The sequence below is a fragment of the Miniopterus schreibersii genome (genome assembly GCF_964146895.1).
Source record: "Miniopterus schreibersii genome assembly, chromosome: 1".
In the NCBI taxonomy this organism is placed as follows: domain Eukaryota; kingdom Metazoa; phylum Chordata; class Mammalia; order Chiroptera; family Miniopteridae; genus Miniopterus; species Miniopterus schreibersii.
The window spans coordinates 19775480-19796847 of record NC_138101.1 but is presented as its reverse complement, the minus strand read 5'-3'; the positions used below and the strand labels follow the sequence as shown (position 1 = coordinate 19796847).

The window sequence follows — 21368 nt, the reverse complement described above, 5'->3', positions numbered from 1 at the left end:
AGAAAAGTGGTTTAAGATGCTGCCATTTGAAAATGCATTATTAGCCGTTGAATTTTAAAACTGATAACAAGTTTAAAAAATTATTTTGAAATTTAGGTTACTCCTAAATCTTTAAGATAGAAAAACAAAGATAAGTTTTCCACCTTCCCTTATATCTGTAGATAAAGAAAGTGTTTCCTATTTTCATTGTCTTTCTTTCCTGTATTTGTCTGAACAGCATTTTGTTCCCTTTGTTGCTGAAAACTTAACAAAAGCTGCCTATGATTTGATTGGTCAACTGTACTACAAAGACTGCCATGCACTGGATCAGTGGAGGAAAGGCTGGTTTGCTAAGGACAAGTCCAGTTTGCGTTTCTGCCTTCAAATGCAAGAAGTTCAGGAAGATAGAATGAACTTAAGACGACTACAAGAGCTGAGTAAGATTTCTTTTCCCTTATTATGTATTTTAGACACAATTTTTTATTACTTATGGTAAAGGTAGCTTCTGCTTCAGAATTATGAGGGTTCACTTCCAGACATATGACTAAGGAGTATAATAATTGTGTCTTTGTGGGTATTTAGTGGGTGTTTAGTAAGATGTTCTCATGCTTTTCTCCTACTAGCGATCAGCTCGATGGTTCAGAATGGGGAAAAAGTGGACATCTTGCTCTTGGTAGAAAAAGGGAGGTAAGTGCATTTTTGTCTTTGACTTTTTTTTTTAATATTAATGTTTTTATTGACTTCAGAGAGAGAGGAAGGGAGAGGAAGAGAGAGATAGAAACATCAGTGATGAGAGATAGTGATTGATTGGCTGCCTCCTGCACGCCCCCTAATGGGGATCAAGCCCCCAACGTGGGCATGTGCCCTGACCGGGAATCGAACCATGACCTCCTAGTTCATAGGTCAGTGCTCAACCACTGAGCCATGCTGGCCGGGCTGGTCTTTAACTCTTTATTGTAATAACTCTAGGGTTTGGGATATTTTGGGTATCTTCTTGAGGGAGAACCCATGATTTTATAGCCTACTAGAAATGTTCTTAATTGTGTGTTTGTGTGTGTATTTATATACTTTTCAGTAGAAAGAGTACATGAGTGAAGCTTGCATATTTTTACATTTGTTGTGAGAAACTCAATACGATCAATTATTGTAATTTTCTATAAACCTAGATTCCTTCGGGACATTCGTATTTAAGTATTTGGAAGCACTTAAGTATTTGGTAGTCGTAAATATATTTTCAGTGTAGGTATATGAGGAATAAATAATATTCTGAATTGTCTTTGCGTACGAGTCGTGCATGACTAATTTATCCGTTACGCACAAAGCATCTGTGCATCGGGCACTGCTGTAACTGTTGAGGACGGGCACAGTGGTGAATGACACACACGTGGCCCTGCCCTCCCGAAGCACATACACTAATGGGGGAAACAAACAAAAACATTACATAGTATTACATCCAGCAATTTTAACTGGCTAAAACAAAAGTAAAGAGCGAGGCTGCGGGAGAATATTCCTTCTGGACGGGGTAAGGGAAGGTATCTTTAATCAGAGGTCTGCGTAAAGTGAGGAAGCAAACCAGACAGCAGTGTTAATAGTGTTCCAGGCATAAGGGCACGGACATGTTGAAGACCCTAAGGGTGTGTTGTACTTGGCCTGTTCAAGGTCAGCAAGGAAGCGGCTGTGGCTGGGGAGACTGAATGAGCGGGACAGTGGGAAGTAGTGATCTCAGTGATACCCCCGGGCCAGGTCCTAGAGGGCCTTACAGGTCATGGTATGTAGTATGTTGCAGCCTTGGGGAATGTACATCATTTTGGAGGTGGGCAGTTGTCAGGAGGAGGAGCTATCCTGGGAGATTAACCTAGTATACCCAGGGAGTGAATCAAGAAGTGAAGAGAGAGTGTCACAAAACCTCGGAAGAGGGAGTTTCAAGGAGGAAGGAACAGTTCAGGGTTTCAGGTTCTGCCTGATGAGGACAGATACTCCATCAGTAAGTGATGCAGACTCACCTGCTGACTCTGAGGAGCTCAGAAGTGATAAAGCGGAAACTGGATTAGGTGAAGGCTGGAGACAGAGTGAACTGAAAGAGTTGGTGAGAATAGTTTTCAGGGATATCTGGAGGCTTATAGGATTGTCCAGGTAGAAGGAATTTGACCCAGAAAGGGAATGTGTGTGCAGTTTGTTTTTAGATGGCTTGAACTTGTGCAGCTTTAAATTTTGATGGGAGACACAAAAGAGGAGAGATAAATTCAACAATTTAGAATTTTCAAGCATGAAGGTATATAAAAATTTTAATTCACGAAAGTCTAGGTGTTTTCAGTGGTGTGCCAGCATTTTGTTATGGGATTACATATAAATTTATTAGCCACCAAAGGGCATAGATTTTTTTCCAAATAGTAGTCTCAACAAGTTGAATCAACTTTTCACAAAAAGCAGAAAAGATGGTTTATATTTAATTTTAAGTGATGATGGTTTTCAATTTTAAATGTAAGAAAAGGGCCCAAAGAGTACAGAGTTTGGCCATAGCCAGAAATTTCAAAATAGCTTACTATTCATGTATTTGTCTCAAGATAAATGATTTCTAGTATTGTGACCTTAACCTCATACTCCAATGGGTCCTTTCTCGTATGGCCAGAACAGAGTTTATTTTTGTGTCAACCAATCTTTGAAACCATAGAGATAAGACTGGTGTTTAATAATTATAGTTTCAGAAATAAAGCTTATTCTGTATTGGTCAAAGTTTTATGATCCTTTCCTAAAAAAAAAAAGAGGAGAGATTGAAGGTATAAGAGAGAGGAAACACGGGAACAATTATAACAGAAAGAAAAGAGGAATTAATGAATGGTTTTCGATGTTAGCAGCTTTCTAGATTTGGTCGTAGGATGTTGAGAGAGACCAGTCTGATGGTGTTCAGGTCTTTGTAAACTAGGAGGTGAGGGTGACTCCTGAGCTTTTGGCCTGTGTGACGGATGTTTCAAACGGTTGTGCCATTTACTGAGACGGGGAATACGTACTTCTCTCCTGGCACTCAAACAAGCCCGTTGATTATAGGCGTCATTGTTTAAGAGCTGTTTTAATATCATTTCCAAATAAGAGAATTTCATTGTCCTGCCCTTTTTCCCATCCCTCTTTTGATCTACTAGCCCCTTGGGAAATAATGTGTGTTCAAGTAGATTGTGTTAGACCTGTCGATGACAGATAAACCTGTGGCTTTAGGAAATAAAACAACCTCCAATTATTCATGTTGATGGTATATAGAGATAGTGAATAATTGAAAGAGCGAGAAACCAACCAGCCGTAAGTTTTAGACTTTTTTTTTTTTTTTTTTTTTGCTAGTAACTGCTAGAACCAGAATTGGAAATCATAGGTAAATTTAATGAATTAATTTCACATTTTCCCCCTGTCCTTGTCTACCTTTGATTAAAGTGCTAAAATATATTAATGTTCCTTAAAGGCAAGGAGAAGAAAGAACCCTGTAAACTGGAACAGTTCATAAATTGATAATCAGCCACTGAATATAGTCGCTATTTAGATATATATTGTAATCTTTGTGGTAATTTTCTCTATATGTATAGCATGAGTGCCTTTAGACAGAAAAATATTGCAATAATATTTTCCACACACAGAGCATTTTTGCTCCAAAAAGCTCTAAACAGAAGGTGTTCCAGATGGTGTTGCTTTTAATGTGCATTCTTTGTATACTTTAAAAATTATTATTGTGGAAAAATAAAGCTTTCTTGATTACACTTAAGGGTTTCTGGCATGCTATTTGGTGCTGTTACTAGGAGATCCTCTGGTTTTCTTTTATACCTTGCTTAGAATTTCTGTTTGCAAAAAAAAAAATTAAAAAATCATGTTTTTGAATATCTGTGTTCATCAGTCTGTGCTCTGTATCACAAGGTCAGAAGGCGTTTTCCTGGATGGAAGCTTATATATTTATTTTAACTGGAACGTTTAATGGATTAACATCCTTTTCTTAAAAATTAGAAACTGTTTCTGCACTTTAGCCCACACTTTCTGTACATCTCTTTCTGATAAATAAGCCACTGTATTCACCGTCTTCACATTATATAGTTGCATAGCCATTTGTCAAACACCTATTACCGAAAGGTTGTTGTTTGCAATAAGCACAGTAAACATGAATGAATAACTCATCTGTGTTATCAGAAATAGAAGAGACTGGCATGGTTTTTGTTGTTTGTTTGTTTGTTTTTAAGATTCTTTGGTTGACCTATATAGTAGGGCATGTCACTCAGTGGTTCCCAAGCCTGGCTGCATTCACTTTTAATTGCAGATTCTAGACACAAAGAAGCTATCACTGGGGAATAAACAGTTTATCAATATGTTCCACAATTATGAAACAGGCTACTTTCCTCAATTTAGGAGATTAACACCTCAGTTTAAGATTCTTATTTCATATCAACTTACTCTATGCGATATTCTTGCCTCCTTGAATTGTATTTTCTTGCACTATGTTAGCAATACTCCGGAGGGTGAATTATCTTAAAGTGGTTTCTAAATTGTGCATGTAATTGCAAATTAAACAGTAGCCTATTGCCCACAATATCAGCTTGACTGCTTTTATAACTTTCTGATGATTTAATTTGAAGAGATGGTTGAATTTGAATGTTGCCAAGGTAAACAAGAGATTCTCTTCTCTTATCACCCCCACAGGTTTTGCAAAAAGAAAGAGACTATTCAAACCTATGTTATGGAGTGATTTTTGTTGTTGTTGTTGTTAAAGAGAATTATGATAAAGGGAATACAGGACTAACAAAAGGTGGATTTTAAAGTATATATTATTTGCTTGAAAATTTATTTCAATCAGTTCAAAGCCCGTTCTATATAGTAAAATGTAAGCTTACAAGCAAATGAGATATGATGCAAAAAAATACAAAAGAATGAAAAGATCCCTTCTAGATGCATAAATAGGGTCAGGATAATGTGGGGTTTTTTTTGATGGTGTTTTTAGAGAAGTATTTTAACTGGATCTGGAATTTCTAGATGGAATTTCAGTAGGAAAAAATGAGGTGGCAGAGAGACTAAGGTATTAGGTGAGTTGGAAACAGTAGGTTCAGAGAAATAGGATGGGCTAGGGAACAGCTTCAGTTCAGGTTGGCCGTTTAACCTTCATGTCTTGAGGAGGGGGCATGAACCAGTGGGCCTAGAAGGTAGATTGGTACCATGTTAGTATTATCAATACATTTAATTAACAACTTGCCTTGTTCTAGAAAGGATTGAAGGCCCTTCAGAAAGGTACAGAAGGCTTTTCTGAAAATGTATTTTAAAACTATTTTTAAGAATGAGGATTGGGATTCATTAATGGAACACCATTAAAGGTTTTGAGCAGGCTCAAAACAGGGCTGTTTCTCTCATTCCTATAAGTTAATTGCCTAATAGAGTCTAGAGATGAGACTGACAGATTGGAGACCTTGCCTTTCTCAGGGAAACGGGTGCCTTGACACTCTATTGCACTGTGGGCTTCAGAAGCAACAAGCTACTTAGGGTGACATTTTCTGCCGTATTATTCTCATGACACAGTTTCTGCATCTGCAGGTTTTCTTAATAATTGTTTGCCTGTTTCTGGCCAAAATTCCATCTCTGTGCAGCAGTTTTTTATCTGAAGGTGGGAAAAAATAGTGTATTACTATAAACTAAAATGAGGGTAATTTATAGATGCAATGACTAAATAAAATTTGCGAGACTCCCATTTCTGGCCATGAAGAAATAAATTTCCTGGTATATTCCCTCTCAGTTTGAACAACTAGAAAACTGGACAAAATATATGAACCAACTATTTTCAGGCTTTGGGACAATAGGCATTCCAGGTTTGTGATCATGGAGAGAGGGGAAACAGATGAAGTGAGAGTTGAGATCACCTTGGCTTCCTAGCTGTAGGCACTTTTCAGTTCATGGCACAGGGAATGGGGAGACTTAAGCAGAATGTGATGGTTTTGCTACGTTAAAGAGGTGGAGATAGGAGTTCAGGGAATGTGCAGTCCCTAAAATTTGAAGAATGGAGTGCCAGAGTGGAGGGAGGTATGTAGAGAATGAGTTGCAGAAATCTTCATAGGAACTCACTTTCATCCCAGCTCAGAGCGCATCTGCACATTGCCCCGGTGAAACTCCAGAAGGCCAGGCAGAAACAACTTCCCGTGTTAGACCTAATTAAGCAGAGGGCATTAGTAAAGACCCCAGAAAAGTAACTCTAGCTCCAGAGTAAAGGCTGCTCTATTTCTACCTGACTAAGCTTTAAAAGTAGACATCCAGAGGATCAGCTGCTCTACAAGTAATGCGGTGCCCCGGGTCAAACAGGCAAGTGATGCCAACACAAACATCAGCATCCCAAGGGAAGACAGCACACTCCTGGCGCTCCGCACTCACCATGCCTGGCATGTGGTTAAGATGACCAGTGAGGCGAAAAGGCCTCAAGCCAGCTGACAGGGACTGACCCAGAAGTGAGACAGGTGATGAAAGTAGCAAAGAATCTAAACAGTAATTTTTAAATATTATAAATTATATTTTCAAAGATAAAGGAAAACATAAGCATAGCAAGGAAAAATGGGTAACTGGGGAAAAAAAGAACCAAAAGGAACTTCTAAAGCCAAAAAATACAGTATCTGAAAAAATTTCACTGGATTGGCTAAAGGTCAGAGTAAACTCTATATAAAAAAGATTAATGAACTCGAAGGCATGACAGTAGAAATCATAATTTAAGCACAGAGAGAAAAGACTAAATAAAATTGCTAGAGCCTCAGTGACCTGTGGAACAATATCAAGCAGTTTCAGTATAATTAGAATCCAAAAATGAGAGAAGAGAAAAATGGATTAAGAAAAAAATCTTTGAAGAAGTGTAACCAAATGTTTTCCAAATTTGATGAAAACTATAAACCCCCAGGTGCTAAAATCAACATACCTCAAGCATGATAAAGACAAACCACATCAAGGCACATCCTAATCCAATTCCAGAAAACCAGTGTGAGGAGGAAAAGTCCCAGAGGAAAACACATATTAAACATTGGAGTCAAAGATGAGAATGTCTTGTTGGAAACAGTCCCGCCCAGAACGTACTATAATGAAATCTTTTAAAATGCTGACAAAAAAAGGGAAAGAAAAAAGAAACACCTCAAAACCAGCAACTGTTAACCTAAAAGACTCTATTCAGCAAAAATATCTTTCAGAGATAAAAGGAAAATAGTGTTCATGGGCCAAATAAATGCCAACTTATACTAGAAGATTAGGTGTTTTTATTTTTGTATAAACGCTTAGGATATTATCGTTTTCATTCATGTGTGTAGAGTCTGTCATTTACTTTTTAGTTGTGTTTAAAATGTTGTTTAGTTATAGAAGTGAATTTATTTTTTATACAAATTTATTGATTCTGTTCTTTGTGAAGACGCTTCTGGTTCTCATCTGACTAGGCTTAACTATGATAGCCTACTCTTTTTGGTGGTTATGTTGCAATTTTGAGAAAATTGTTTTTATTAGTCCTGGCACTTGGTTTCTGGATCTTATTAAGTTGTTTTGATTAGTTCTAGGGTATAGAGATATTTCTTTATATGGCTTTTGAGGTACCCTTTAAAATTTGTGCTTGGGAAATGGACAATTAGAATAATTCTCTCTATAATTACAGCTCTTCAAAATAACTTTTTAGATGTTAAAGTTGTGAATGACTGTTTCTTTGGAGTTCTTATCCAGAGGTGTGAAATGGCTGCTGTCTGGTAACACTTGGAATCACAAATTCCACCAGCATTTGTGTTGAAAACATCTTTGCTGCTTTCTTCAAAGTGCACAGAGTTTAGATGAGCATCCGAGAGGAAAGCTGTTGGACTGATGCAGTTAAATGTCAGACATCCACTGCACTAGATGATATATTTAAGGATTCTGTCCTTGACAAGTTGACTCGGAAGTTAATTTTTGATTCATTCTAACCCTCACTGTTCACAAGGAGACAGCAAAACTTGTCATCATAAGATTGCTTCTGACTACAAAGGAAGTCTGAAGTTTGAAACATTGACAATTAATGGCAGAATTATACTGCTATTGTAGGAGGGCTGTTGCATTTTGGATTTCTTTCACTGCTCTGAAATACCCATAGTAGTACTTTGTTTAAAAGCAAACAGTTTTAATCATCAGGTTAAAAAACAACAACTAAGACTCAAAAAAAGTGAAAATTTTCTCTTTACCTGAACTCCTGAATTTAGCAAGATATAATTTTAGTTTGGTCTAACAATGTAGGAGCTTGATATTTCTCAGGAAGATTACCCGAGTTGCAGTTTCATTTAGACAAATATGCGAAGCAGTAGAATGCTTTTGAGCTAAAGATGATGTAAGATAACTGAAAAGGCTGAAGCGTGTCAGGAATATTAGAGTGGCAGCAGAATTCTTCATAAAGGAAATGATAAAACCTGGAGGTGCCAGGGCTGCTATAGTGATGTGGAAAAATAAAAACAATGGGTAAAGATGTCAGAAAGCAAGAGATGGAGATTGCGGACATTAGTGAAGTGCTGGCAGTTACAGCGAGGTCAGGAGATTGCCGACGTAGGTATGCTGAGGTGCCAGCAACTTTGTCTTCTTAGAGGAGCATTTCAAGAAAAGAAAATAAAGGGGAAAAGGCCTTTTATTTTCTTTTTAAATTAAATTAGAGCCAGTTATTATCAGAATTGTCAGGAAAGTAGAAGATTACATACCCGCCCACCCCCAAAAAAACAACAAAAAACACAACCACCTGGAGTTTATACAGCTCATTCCTTCCTCTTTGTTTGAATCCAAAGCAGCCGTCTCCTACTTTGAAATGGAGATTAGTTTTACTTCAGTGTAAATATACTTAAATACATCAGTGATTAACTGGTGTTTCAAATCAATTTTTATGTCTAGTGATAGGACTTTAAAACTATTATGTACCTACTAAATGTCAGACACTATACTAATTACTGAAGATATACTGAAATGCTTTCCTTGGTCGCCTGTGTGACGTTTGGATCTGACAGCTAAGATATTCCCAAACATGGAGCAGATGGTATAGTGGAAGGCCGAGTGCCTCCTCGGGATTAAGAAGGGACACCTGTTATCACTAGGCATGGGCGGGACGTCAGGGGTGGAGTGAAAGGAGAGTCACCTGGAGCACACCTGGGGGAAGTTTGGAGTTGCCAGCCAAAGAGCAGGACATGTTTATTACAGAGATAAGGTGATGTAATTTTCTAGTGCATCTTGAGTGTAGGGGAATGGCAGAGTTGAAAGGGAATTATGGGCCAAATCATGAAGGCCTTTTAATCTTTAAACCTCCAGAGCTATGGAAGAACAGTGGTCAAGAAGTGATGTCATTAGCTTTCCATCTTAGAAAGATCGTTCTGGCAGCCCCAGAGAGCTGGGATTAGAGAGGTGGAGTTCTGTGCATAGGGGTGTTGGTGACTCAGGAGTGATATGAGGACCTGAAGTAAGGCCGTGTTGGAATAAAGGGGGCAAAGGGAGTACGTCAGGAATGGAACCAGCAGCATTTTGTGACTGAATTCGTGTGGCAGTGATGAGGCGGTGGTGGGCAGGGACAAATCTACAGTTAACCCTAAATTTCCAGTGGATAAGTGGAGAATTGTAGCATCAGTTTGGTATGAGGAGGCAGGGGGGTTTGAGATGCTTGTGGCACGTTATGGGGAAGGTGTCCAAAATTGATATTACCTAGTATTATGGTTTATTACTTAGTTATTAATATTACATTTATCCAGTGCTGAGGTAGGTGCTATTATCCTCATTTTGCCAGTGATGAACCTGAGGCCCAAAGAGGGTTGATCACTCCTCCCAGGTGACAAAGGAAGTAAGCACAGAGCTGAAGTTTGAGTTCTGGAAGTGATTGGATTTCCCACTCTTAGCTGTTTTAAGCTTTTTGCTTTTTGATTACATGGGGATCTGGTTTGTAAGACAAAATTATAGCCTGGAGAATAGGGATTTGGGAGTTCCTAATTTATGTATGGGGGGGGGGGTTGGAGGTTGGGCTAAAACCACTGTCCCTGGAGAGGCCGTGGAGTTCATGTGAGTTCACTGAGGTTACAGCTTCATTTTCAGGAATCTGTGAGCTTGGAAAAGAAAGTGACCAGAAAGATAGGAGGAAAAGACAGGAAGAATTGTGCTACAAAGCCAAATTGGGTGGGATATTTCTCTCTCTTTTTTAAAGAAATGAAATCATAAACAGTTCCGAAATCTTGAAAAATACAGCCACATATATCCAATGGAAGTCCTTGGTGATGCTTACCAGAACGGGTTCAGTTCATTCATTCAGAAAGAGAATAACAGGGGCTGGGAAATGAAAGGAGGTGAGACCGCAGATTCAGAGAACTTCCTCCACTCTGGAGAGAGGTGACTGTGCAGGAAAAAGAGGCATTTCGAGTGGAAGATGGAGGGTTTTTCTTCTCATGGGTGAGACAAGATCACATGTATATGGGACTTAAGGGTCATCTGTCTAGAAGTAAGAATTTTGTTTTAAAGCAAAATTACCATGTGAGATGCTCTTTAAACTCTACAGAACATTGTACATCCACGGGCACACCAAGCTGGATTTCACAGTCTGGCATGCTGCAATTGAGAAAGCAGCAGGTACAGATGGAAATGCTTTGCAGGATCAGCAGCTCAGCCAAAATGACGTTCCCATCATCGTGAACAGCTGTATAGCATTTGTTACGCAGTATGGTACGTATCAGAGCTCTTATTCAACCCCTGACTCATAGTATCAGCCTCAGAGTTTTGAAGCGTTACCTCCGGTGGGCTGAATTAGAATCTTTTATATTGGTTAAGTACATCGGTGAAAACAACAGACATAGTCACTGTCCAGTGAAAGGCCATTCTGTAGCCCAGTAAAACTCATTTAAATTATATAACGTCCTTTTACCATTTTATTCTTGCTTTATGTTCACAACAATTTAAATAACATATTGAAAGGATCTGTGATGTGAAATGTATATTAAAAATAGATAAAAGACTATTTTTCAGATGTTACAAGCCTACAGTCCAGTCTAGGGGGATGCAGTTGCTGTCTCAGCATGTTCTTAGAAGTGGTAAACACGGGACAGGATGCAAAAGAATTTACTTTTTTAGTCTGCATACAAGTGTGTATGTACTGTATTTATTTCACATATCCATGCTGTTGGTGGCATGTTTATATTGAGAATCATGGTTATTAATTATAATAGTTTTGACTTAATTGTAACATTTTCTTTGAATAGTGTGCAGGTAAAAAAACTAGCTGGATACCTACATAGTTCAGCTTTATTTTAATATGCTACGGTAGTATTTTAAATATGCCTGAAGGGTAAAAGTATGCCTTGGTTCCTCATGCTTATTTGCAAATTACTATGAATTCTTCAGACTCATTCTTTCTATTGCAGATTTCCCTAGTACTCTAGAAGGTGGAAATTTCATAACTGTATTTCAATATAAAAATATTTCTACCTTTTAATCTGTAGATAACTGTCATAGTTAGGTTACAAATGTAGAAAAGAGTAAAATGATTGACCTGGTATTTTGGAAAGTATATTAACTTTTTTGTTCTCCTAAAATTAGAAATGTGTTTAGGTATTTTTAATTTGAAAGAAAGTGTCAGTGAGAGCTGCAGTGAAATACTGTTAGTGGGTCCTTGTTTATTGGATGTCTGTTGTGTGCCAGCCGCTGATCTTGGTACTGAAAATACAGCCGTGGGAGTAGAAAGTTAAAGACAAATCATGAATCATGAGTTTCTGCCTGAGAACTGACAATAAACTGATATGTAACAGCATCAGAAGTAACAAAAGCTATGAAGAAAATAATATTTATAATATGTGTATATTGGTCCATTTTCTTCTAAGAAGAGCGCTATTTTAAGTATTTTTACTTATTTCATACATAACCCAAGTGCAGTTATTAATAATCAGATTGGTTGTGTTTGGATTATCTGTCTACTGTAAATATGTATTTAATCACATTATGTGGGCATTACTCTGTGAGGGTTCTTCCTATGATAGTATGTTTATATATCTCTTACCAGCTGTAATCATATGTTTAGTTGAAAATGAGGGAGAAAGAAGGTCATCATCTTCATTTTATTGGTTATTCATTATTCAGTATTAGTGCCCTGGATTTTGCAGGTATGAATGAATTATACACATATTATGTTTTGGCAAGAGCATAACCTCATTGGGAGTTTCCACATCATGTTAGTTTTATAATGGCATAGTCTTTCTTAAGCTGACAAATTATTAAAATAACTTGACTAGCTCCATTGTATACAATTTAATGTTTCTCTAGGGAAATCAGAAGTTACTTTACAGTGTTTATTTGAATTTAAAGTCATTAAGTATTAGATTGTTTTCAACTAAATCTCATTCATTATATCTACTTTGTAAGTCTAACACAAGGTGCATTAACTTGCATATTAAAGTAATAAAGCCAATGAAAGACTTTATTTTTTAAAAAGTTTTTTAATGAGCAGAACATGGAGAAAACCCCAATCTTATTAGAAAATGTTCAGTGATTATAGGATGCAGTTGGTCAGCCCAGAGCCTTTTAGGTCACACTTATGTTGAACTCCCTGACCTTTGGGTTAAAATTTAAAGGTGGATTTTTTTTGTGTTCCTTGTGTCAAGATTTGAACTTGACCGAGTTCACAGTATAACTTTTATAATTTTAATTTTTAAATGAGTTACAGTGTTTTGTTCTTAGGGGAAATTAATTAATGTAAACAAAATTATGTTCAAATTCACATTCAGTTAACTTATTTATTACCAGCTATTAGAAATTCACTCAACTAGGAACATAGTATCTCAGAAATACAGTCACAGTTTTTTTTTGTAGAATTTGCTTATTCTTGCATCAAGTGGCCATTTATTGAACGCCTGCTGAGTTTTTGTAGGCACTATGTAGCTGCTGTCTGCAGAGAATAAGCATGACCCTTGCCTTCTAGGACTTTACAGATTTGTGGATGAAAGACAAGTGGGCAGACAGATATATCCCAGGTGTACAGAATTCTGTGGTAGCGAGGCGCTGGGTTGGTACAGGCATCCGCGTGTGTAGGGGTAAATCTCACGCAGAGGAGGAGTGGCCCTGGAAGGCTGCCTGGCTGAGGCGGTGCCTACATGAGTCTTGAGAGAAAACAGGCGCTCATGAGAAGGAATAGGAGAAACTGTGTGCTCCTGTGGCGTCACCAGGGGCGTTGTCTGTCCAGGGAGCTCTTGTATCATGGACTGTCCCATCACTCGTCTTCCTCCGCACCACTGCTTTTCTCTTATTTTATATGGGGCACTTGATGAATCAATAACTTGGTAAAAATGGAGACCCAGCTCTTCATCTGGAAGGCGAAGGTGGGAACAGGCCGACATTAATATGCACGTATGAGGGCAGAGGACCGAGGGCATTCACACCAGGGAGCCTCACTTTTGTCAGTGAAACTGGAGGGGAGTGTGTTCCAGGGACCCGTGAAGATAGGGCACCTGCCGTAAAAGAACAGTTTTAAATGGCACTGTGAAGAGCTGGGGAAGGGCTGACCGGGGTCCTGTGCAGAGCTGAGGATGGGATATTTCATCAGGTTTACTCTGTAAGTACTAAAATTAGGGGGGCAGGCCTGTCCCCCTCGGACATGTTTGTATCGACTCGGGTAAAGATTCCTTCTCGCTCATCACCCCAACACAAAAATTTGTTAAATTCTTAGGATGTCAAAATGGATTTTGGTTTTAGACTTTTTTCATGTAAACTTTTTTTTTTTTTTTAAACAAAGGTTTAGGGTGCAAATATATCTATCAAAAGAATGGTGACCCTCTGCGCGTAAGTGAGCTCCTGGAGAGTTTCAAAAAGGACGCGAGGAGCTTTAAGCTGAGGGCCGGGAAGCATCAGCTGGAGGACGTGACGGGCGTGCTGAAGCGGTTCCTGTCCGACGCCGACGACGCGCTCCTGGCCAAGGAGCTCTACCCCTACTGGATCTCCGCCTTAGGTGAGGCGCCCGCCCCTTCGCGAAAGTACACATGCTCAGAAGAGTAATTGTCTCAGTGCTATGAGTTGTTTATATTTACCTAAAGAGCAATTTAGAGTAAAAATCGCCAAGTAATGTTTTATATATTTAGTTTTCAGTAGATTTCTTAGTTCTTACTCTGCTTGAAATTGGGAAGTGTTATAATAAAGTACACGTATGCTATTAATTTCTCGTTAAGGTTAAATTGAAAGGTTTAATTAATACATGATTGGTTTTATAAGATTTTCCTGTAGGCTCTTTTGGCTTTCCTTTATCATTTATTCTTCCTCTTTGGATTACATAATGACAATTTTTTTACTCTTTATTTATTTTCTCTAGAGTCTGTTTAATGAAGTTTAAAAGCTTAGCTACAGTGGAAGAGAACCTGTTTAAGAAATGACCCTAGAAAAGTAGTTTATTAAATGACTAATTTGGCCAAAATGATTTTAATAAACCTGTATTTCTGTCTATTAATTCAAAGCAACTCCTTTTATGGAAACATTACAACAATAAAAACTGTAAAATATAAACATTCCCTCCAATCTCATCTTTCTAATAGAGCTATTTTTATTTTTACATTTTATTGTATAGTCTTTGCCCCACACCTATAATTTACATATCAGTATTTTATTAAATCACAGATATTTTCCATATATTTACAGTGCTTTCAAAATGATTTTCAATCTTCTTTTTTTCCCCAATTTTTAAAAATTTGTCATTGAATTATACCACAGTTTACTCATATTTCTTTCTTGCACATTTAATCTGTTTTAAGATTTTTTGGGGAAATGACCTTAAAATTTGACAATATGATATTCCTCTGTTGAGGAATGTTTCTTTTTTTCTGAAAGTATTTGTTTACAACATAAATAAGACAGTTAAAGGACTTAATTTTGAAATGATGTCACAAAACTTCCACAATTTGAAAAATTAACCTAAGAATGACCCTTATTAGTACCAGCCAGAAGAGTGTAATATTGTTATTAAAATAAAGCTTTTCACAATTGTATAATTCAGAAGTCTTTTATTTGCTTCCTGATATTTCCCTAATTAATAGGTTTAACTCAAGTCACAAGAAGAGATGGTTATATAATTTTCTGGAATATAGAAACGGAATAAGATGATACATCTTTAAGCCCAGTTACCTTGACACCCTCATTTTTGTTTTTAAACTATTTTATTGTAATGTTTGACTATTAAGTTATTCATAGTATCTATTTTATAAGGACTTACAGCTTGTCTTTATTATAAAATTAGTGATTAAAAAAATCTGTGGCATATATGCCTTCACTGAAGTTTCAGATTCAGTGACAAAGATGTCCTTAATGTCAGTCTGTCAGGAGGAGGGAGGTGGGACAGGACAGCATGTTTCGGAGAGGAATATATTCACCTTTCACTTGGATGTGAATTCTTTGAGAATTGACTTGGAGAAGGCTTTGAATACTGAGTCAGATAGCTTTAAAGTCCTTTGCATTTGAATCCAATATAGCTCTCACCCTGACCTTCCAGAAGAGCCCTGTGTTGGGTCTGACAAGGCTCAGCCAGAAAGCTCTAGGTGACCTCATAGGAGAGCTCTCTTGGGTCCTGTGCATCCAAGGGGAAGAATGCCTTACAGTGACATTGCACCTGTTTGTATAATTCACCGTCTATTCTTCCAAGAGCACCATTAAATTGTCTGATGTCTGTGGCTAGTTGAGTAGTTCATTATATTTTCTGTGTGACCCAAAATCTATGTTAAGTTTTACTTTCTATTTCCCTAAGCTTTATTTTGAAAATGTCATTTATTTTATTTTTGTAAGATTTGTGAAAATACACTGTACTAGCACAGCTTCTTGTTATAAGTGTAGTAGTATTAATTACTTTTTATTGAATACATACAGTTACTTCTGCAGTTAGAAACAAGACGTGAGGGTAAATGTTTGGACTGTACTAGAGATGACAGTTAATCCTTAATTCACTTCCAGTATAATCTCTGAATATAATTCGGGTGTTTGCCCCTCTTGCTTTTAGAGAGTAATTCATCTACCAGCACAGGTAAGTCAGTATGCGGGTGTTTCCTTCTATAGGTCTCCGTGCAGGCTGAGTCAGTACAAAGGAGCTGTCCGTTGCAGTTTTGAGTGGGAATGCATTTCAGATATGTGTCAGAGTTCCTTACCTCCCCAAGGATCCTAATGCCCTTTACCAGTGACCATGTACTTTTAAAGAATCATTCATGTGCTGCTGGCTTTCTATGAATAGAATAGGTAGGGCTAAACAGAAAATGAAAAAGTTGTGTTTCCAAAGCGAGTTGGGAATTGAGAGGGAATATATATGTGCAATCCCCTTGAGTTACAAAGTCAGCATAAGTTATTTGTTTGAAGAAAGGTCTTTTATTTCCCCTGTGAGCTAGTAGGTTAGACAAAACCACTGCCTTGCTTCTTTTATGGACTAGAGATTTGAGGGTTCCTGCGTCTAGTTTCTCCAAATATCTGACTTCCTGTGGTTAGGAGAGTGGAGGGTAATTCCGTCTTGGCCTCTTCTCCATGAGTAACCAAGTTCTGTCCATGACTAAGGCAGGGGGTCCATCCTGCTCTAAGTCAGTACCATAGCCGTCCGGACCTGCACATCATTCCTGTCCCATTTCCTTTTCCAGAGTTGAAGGTACCAGGGCTGCTGGGTAGTGCACAGTTCATAGCTCTGGGCTGGTTTTAGTTTGGGGACGATTTTTATGATTTCACAAGGAAAAAAAAAAAAAACGTCATTCTCAAATACATACAGTGAAATCTTTCCATAGCCAGAGGTAAAATACTTTTGGTTTATCTCTTCAATTTTCACTCCACTTTGAGTTATTAATTGAATACTTTTCTATTAGGTGAAGTTCAGTAGTCCATAAAGTAGAAGATAAAATACAACCCTGGGTTTTGAAAGTGCTATGTTTTTAATTGCAAAGTATAAGAACTATAGCATACAGCCAAGGAATGTTTATGTAAATACATCTCCAGAATTATAGAAGTTTGAATATTTTTCTGTTGAAACTTGACTATATCACTTAGTGAAATACAATTGTGAATATTGTTTTATAATACTGTTAAAAGGCAAATATATAACACAGATTATTATTTTAGGCCTAAGTGTGTTGTTTTTCTTTAACCTCTAGATACCCAAGATGACAAGGAAAGAATTAAAAAATATGGAGCGTTTATAGGTACTCTTTCAGGGGTCAACCGAGCAACATTGGCAGCTATAATTGAACACCTTTACAGGTGGGTGGATTCATGAATTTCCTAATTTATTTCAAACATGGCACTTGATAAGTTGTTATTTCCTGAATTTAAAGTACTGTGGTTAACCTTCTACATGTGACCGCAAATCTTTCACTGTATCTTAAGAATGGTTTCCAAATGGAATTCCCATTAAACTATCATTTTAGAGTCTCTTTCTGTAATTAAGATGCATTTCAAATAAATAGCACTAGAGAGCTTCTTAAAATGAATTTAAAATTACCGTGTATAGCATCCTCAAGTGCATAAGCAAGAATTTCAAAACTCATTTAAGAGGGAAGTCAGACAAGAGAAGAAAGTCCAGGGACCAGAATTCTGTAGCAGGGTTCTGTCTGTCTGTCTGGCATTTTTCCTAGTGGACTCTTCATAAACTCTTTGTTTGTTTGTTATCAGTTTGCATCTACCCTGCCTCTGATATGTTGGTGTCACACTGTGGACCAGATGAGGAAATGTTAAAAGTCAGGAACATTTTCTGTGCAAGGACACGAGTCCCCTGCTTTGGGAGAGTAGGAGGAATACAATGGTAGCTTGAGAAGCGACACCTGAGGTTGAGGATGTTTGAAAATAACCTTTTACGTTAAAACCAAAGGCTTGTTTTGCTACCAGGGAAAATTATCACAAAGGCCTTAAAGCATCGACATTGCTTAAGGAATATATTGCTGTAGCCGCCTGCATGGATGCAGCAGTCCCTGGAGTACATTTCTGTGGAGCTGGATTCCGCTCAGGGCACCTCGGAGCCTCCATCCAGAATCCTCCACAATCTTTTTCTCTTCAGCCTTTGCAGCCGCCGCTTCTCATGCACATAAACTCCATTACTGTAAAATTCACTTTCTTATTGCACCGCAGAAATATAGTCCGTGCCGTCCTATCTCTGTGCCTGTGAGACTTTGGGAAAGATTATTTTTTTTCTTCAAAAATTTTAATAGTGACCAGGCTGCTAGAGTGTATTAGTATTTTAAACGTTGAGTTTCACATCACTATTCTTACAATTCTTAATTCAGATCTGAACTTGAGATAACGAGTCCCTTCCCATCCTTCCGCCTGCCCTCCTTTTCTTCAACTAACATATATTTTAGCTTCTGTTGTGTACAAGACGATGCCTATTCAGCGTCCATGTGAACAGAAATATTTGATGATAATACCTAATGCACAAAAATTGTCTTAAGGTTGCAGTTCCCAAACTGAGCACCCCGGTGCCCTAGATGTCACAGTGAACTCATGGGGTGCTGCAGGGCATTTTATATTTCTTTAAGGAAGCACAGCAATGGCAGGACAGATTTTAATACAGAGAATTTTAGCATGAGACATGGACTTTTCGAGGAAGGGATTGAGTCATTCATTGCTGAGGTCCAGGCATGCTTCAGATTTAAAGAGGCGTGAACTGGGCATGAAATAATAAGTGTAAGACATGAGCAAAGGGTGTTTTCTAGGAAGTAGGTATGCTGGGACACAAGATGGTTTGTAGTTGTCTGGAAGGAGGTTGTAAAGGGCTCTTCCATCATGGAAAAACATGTGGATATTATTCCTTTAAGTCCTAGGGAGTGACTGATTAAATATTGTTTAGGATGACTCCTATAATGGGATGGGCTGGGAAGAGGTCAGAATAGAGGCAGAGAAACTCATTAGGAAACGGTTTTCTTGGGCTTCTGATGAGAAGGCCTGAGTGAGAAGAGACTGAGCAGGCTGAGTGAGGAACTCAGGGGAACGCTAACCTGTGGGAGCTGAGAAATAAAGGGAGAAAAGAAAAATACTGTATTGTACAGACTTTTGGGAGAAGTGAAGGCAGCTACAAAAAGTAAAGAGAGATGAAGAGCACCAAAGGAGAATGCTTTTGCGGAGGGAAGCCTCAGGAAAGGTGGGAATGTTTGAGAGTGTCGTCAAAAGTTCCAGGTCAGTTTGGATAAGGTCAGGTTGATATAGCATTTAATGCCATCCTTGCCCTAGAAAAAAGGTCCCTTCCCCCATGACTAATATTTCCTTAATTCCACTCACCAGGTATTTATTACGCACTACAGTGTGATTAAAGCAAGTCTCCGACTGTAAGATGCCTAGATTCTACTACCAGAGGCAGACATGCAGCTAAATTTTCCAGATGTTCACAGCGTAATGTGATAAGAGTACAGAAGTGGTTTTGAGAGTGGTGTCTGCCGTTACTACATTCTTTTCTATAAACTTGTAATTCTTTGTGCATCTTGTAAATCCTATAGGGTGAATGTACTTGTTCTGTCTCTACTATGCAGTTTGGCATTGTTTTGTTTCTTACATTATCATATATAGGTGTCCCCCAAAAAAGTATACTTTTGATTAATTGTATACATACTTTGAATTATTGTAAAAGCAGTGATTATTAACATACATTTCATTTTCAAAACTGAGTTATCAGCTGTTAAAGTCTGTATACATTTTGGGGGGATACTCTGTATATTGCTGTCATGTTTAATCACTTTTTCTTGTACCTACTAGAATCTCTGTTCTTACAGACAGGTGTACCTACCTTAGCCTTGCTTTATTTTTTTGATAGAGTTGGTCTGCCTTGATTTGTATATGTTCTAAAAGTTTGCAAGTGTGATTAGGCAATGAAGCAGCTGCTATATATGCAGCCAGTGGCAAATAGAGGGCACTGATAGATGCTCCCATGTGTATCACTCCATGTTCTCATCTCATGCGTTTTTACCAACGTAAATTTTATTTTATTATGGTGATTACTGTAGTTTTTATTTTGTTTTAGTCTTTTTGAACTTACATTTGTGGCTACTTTAAATGTTCTTTGTAAGACCCAAGTATGATATACTGATTGGGAGAGTTGACTTGTCTGTTCATTTCTGTTCATCATAAGAAGCCGTTCTTGGTTATATTCAAGAAAAGTGTAGTTGTATTTATAAATTGTTTGCTTTTTAAGAGCTAATATCCTATTTTGAATGACCACACAATAGCTGCCAGGTACTTTCTCATTTGATAGTGCACTTTCTGGAATGTTCAGCCCAGCCCTGAATATTGAATTTGGAACCCTCTATCATATGACTCCCGATTCACTTTCTTGCCCTGTTTCCTGCTTACCTACCACCCCTTTTCCCTCATTTATGCTTCAGCCCCACAGGTCATTTCACACTATCCTGCAAGCAGACCTTTACACCTTACCCATAGGTTGTCCCTATGGGTAAACAATCTGGGATTGTTTGGGTACAGTGGGTCCCTCTAAATCAACACTCAGGTGCTGCTCTGTAACTTGTAGTTCTGTCTTCTTGAACACTACTTTTTCTTACGTTCCTAACTACACTGTTAGCTACTTGGAAGGAAGAACTGTGTATTTTTCTTTAAATTACAGTTTAAATGTGCCTTTTATATCTGAGACCTTCCATATGTGCTAAAAATGACAAATGAGTATTATAAATTATAGTTCTGTGCAATTTTCAAATGTAAGTGTGTCAGAATGAGCTATGCTTTATTCAACAGGGTTCAGAAATGCTCAGAAATCAACCACATGAACGCCCATAACTTGGCCTTGGTCTTTTCATCCTGTTTGTTTCAAACTAAGGGACAAACTAGTGAAGAAGTGAATGTAATCGAGGACTTAATTAATAATTATGTTGAAATATTTGAGGTAAGTATTTTATATCTTGCTCTCGTTAAAATAGTTTTCTTGTTACTGTTTGCAAACAAAAATATGTTTTAATTCAGATTTTTATGAATATTTAAAATAATGAAAATAAAGGATAGTTACATTTGATCTTTACTTTTTTTAGATATAACTAGCTTTTTAAGGTGTAGTCATTTAAATTTGGCTGCTTTGAAAGCTTTTTTGCCATCTGGTGTCTATTGGACAGAATATTACTATTTACAGTGGTTTTATGTGTGTTTTTCCCCTCCGCAGTATGTGTATGCACTAAGTACATATACTTAGAGGTGTGAAATTATGAATTTACAAATTCAGTAATAAACACCAGGCTGTTAAATTCTGCAACTGAAAATATTTCCATGTTTACTTTTCAATGTGCACTGAATTGGAAAAAATGAAAATTCCAAAATATGGTTCTGTGGGTTTTACTAAGTAATCTCTGTTCTAATTATTTGACTTTTCAATTTGCTATTTTATGAAGTTAATATTTTCATGTTTCATCAGAAAACTGTTAGAATAGGGATGGTTTCTTAGTTCAAATACATAAAAATAG

General features: G+C 37.6%; 1 protein-coding gene across 3 annotated transcripts in view; it reads left to right on the top strand.

The window, feature by feature from the left end:
• Positions 1-21368, top strand: part of ARAP2 (ArfGAP with RhoGAP domain, ankyrin repeat and PH domain 2) — a 136964-nt gene that overhangs the window by 76667 nt on the left and 38929 nt on the right. For all 3 annotated transcript variants that reach the window (XM_081132809.1, XM_081132807.1, XM_081132808.1), the window contains exons 17-22: positions 218-416; positions 603-666; positions 10490-10653; positions 13709-13921; positions 17076-17181; positions 20653-20800. In XM_081132809.1, the coding sequence (XP_080988935.1) occupies positions 218-416; positions 603-666; positions 10490-10653; positions 13709-13921; positions 17076-17181; positions 20653-20800 (894 nt within the window). The remainder of the gene's footprint in view (positions 1-217; positions 417-602; positions 667-10489; positions 10654-13708; positions 13922-17075; positions 17182-20652; positions 20801-21368) is intronic.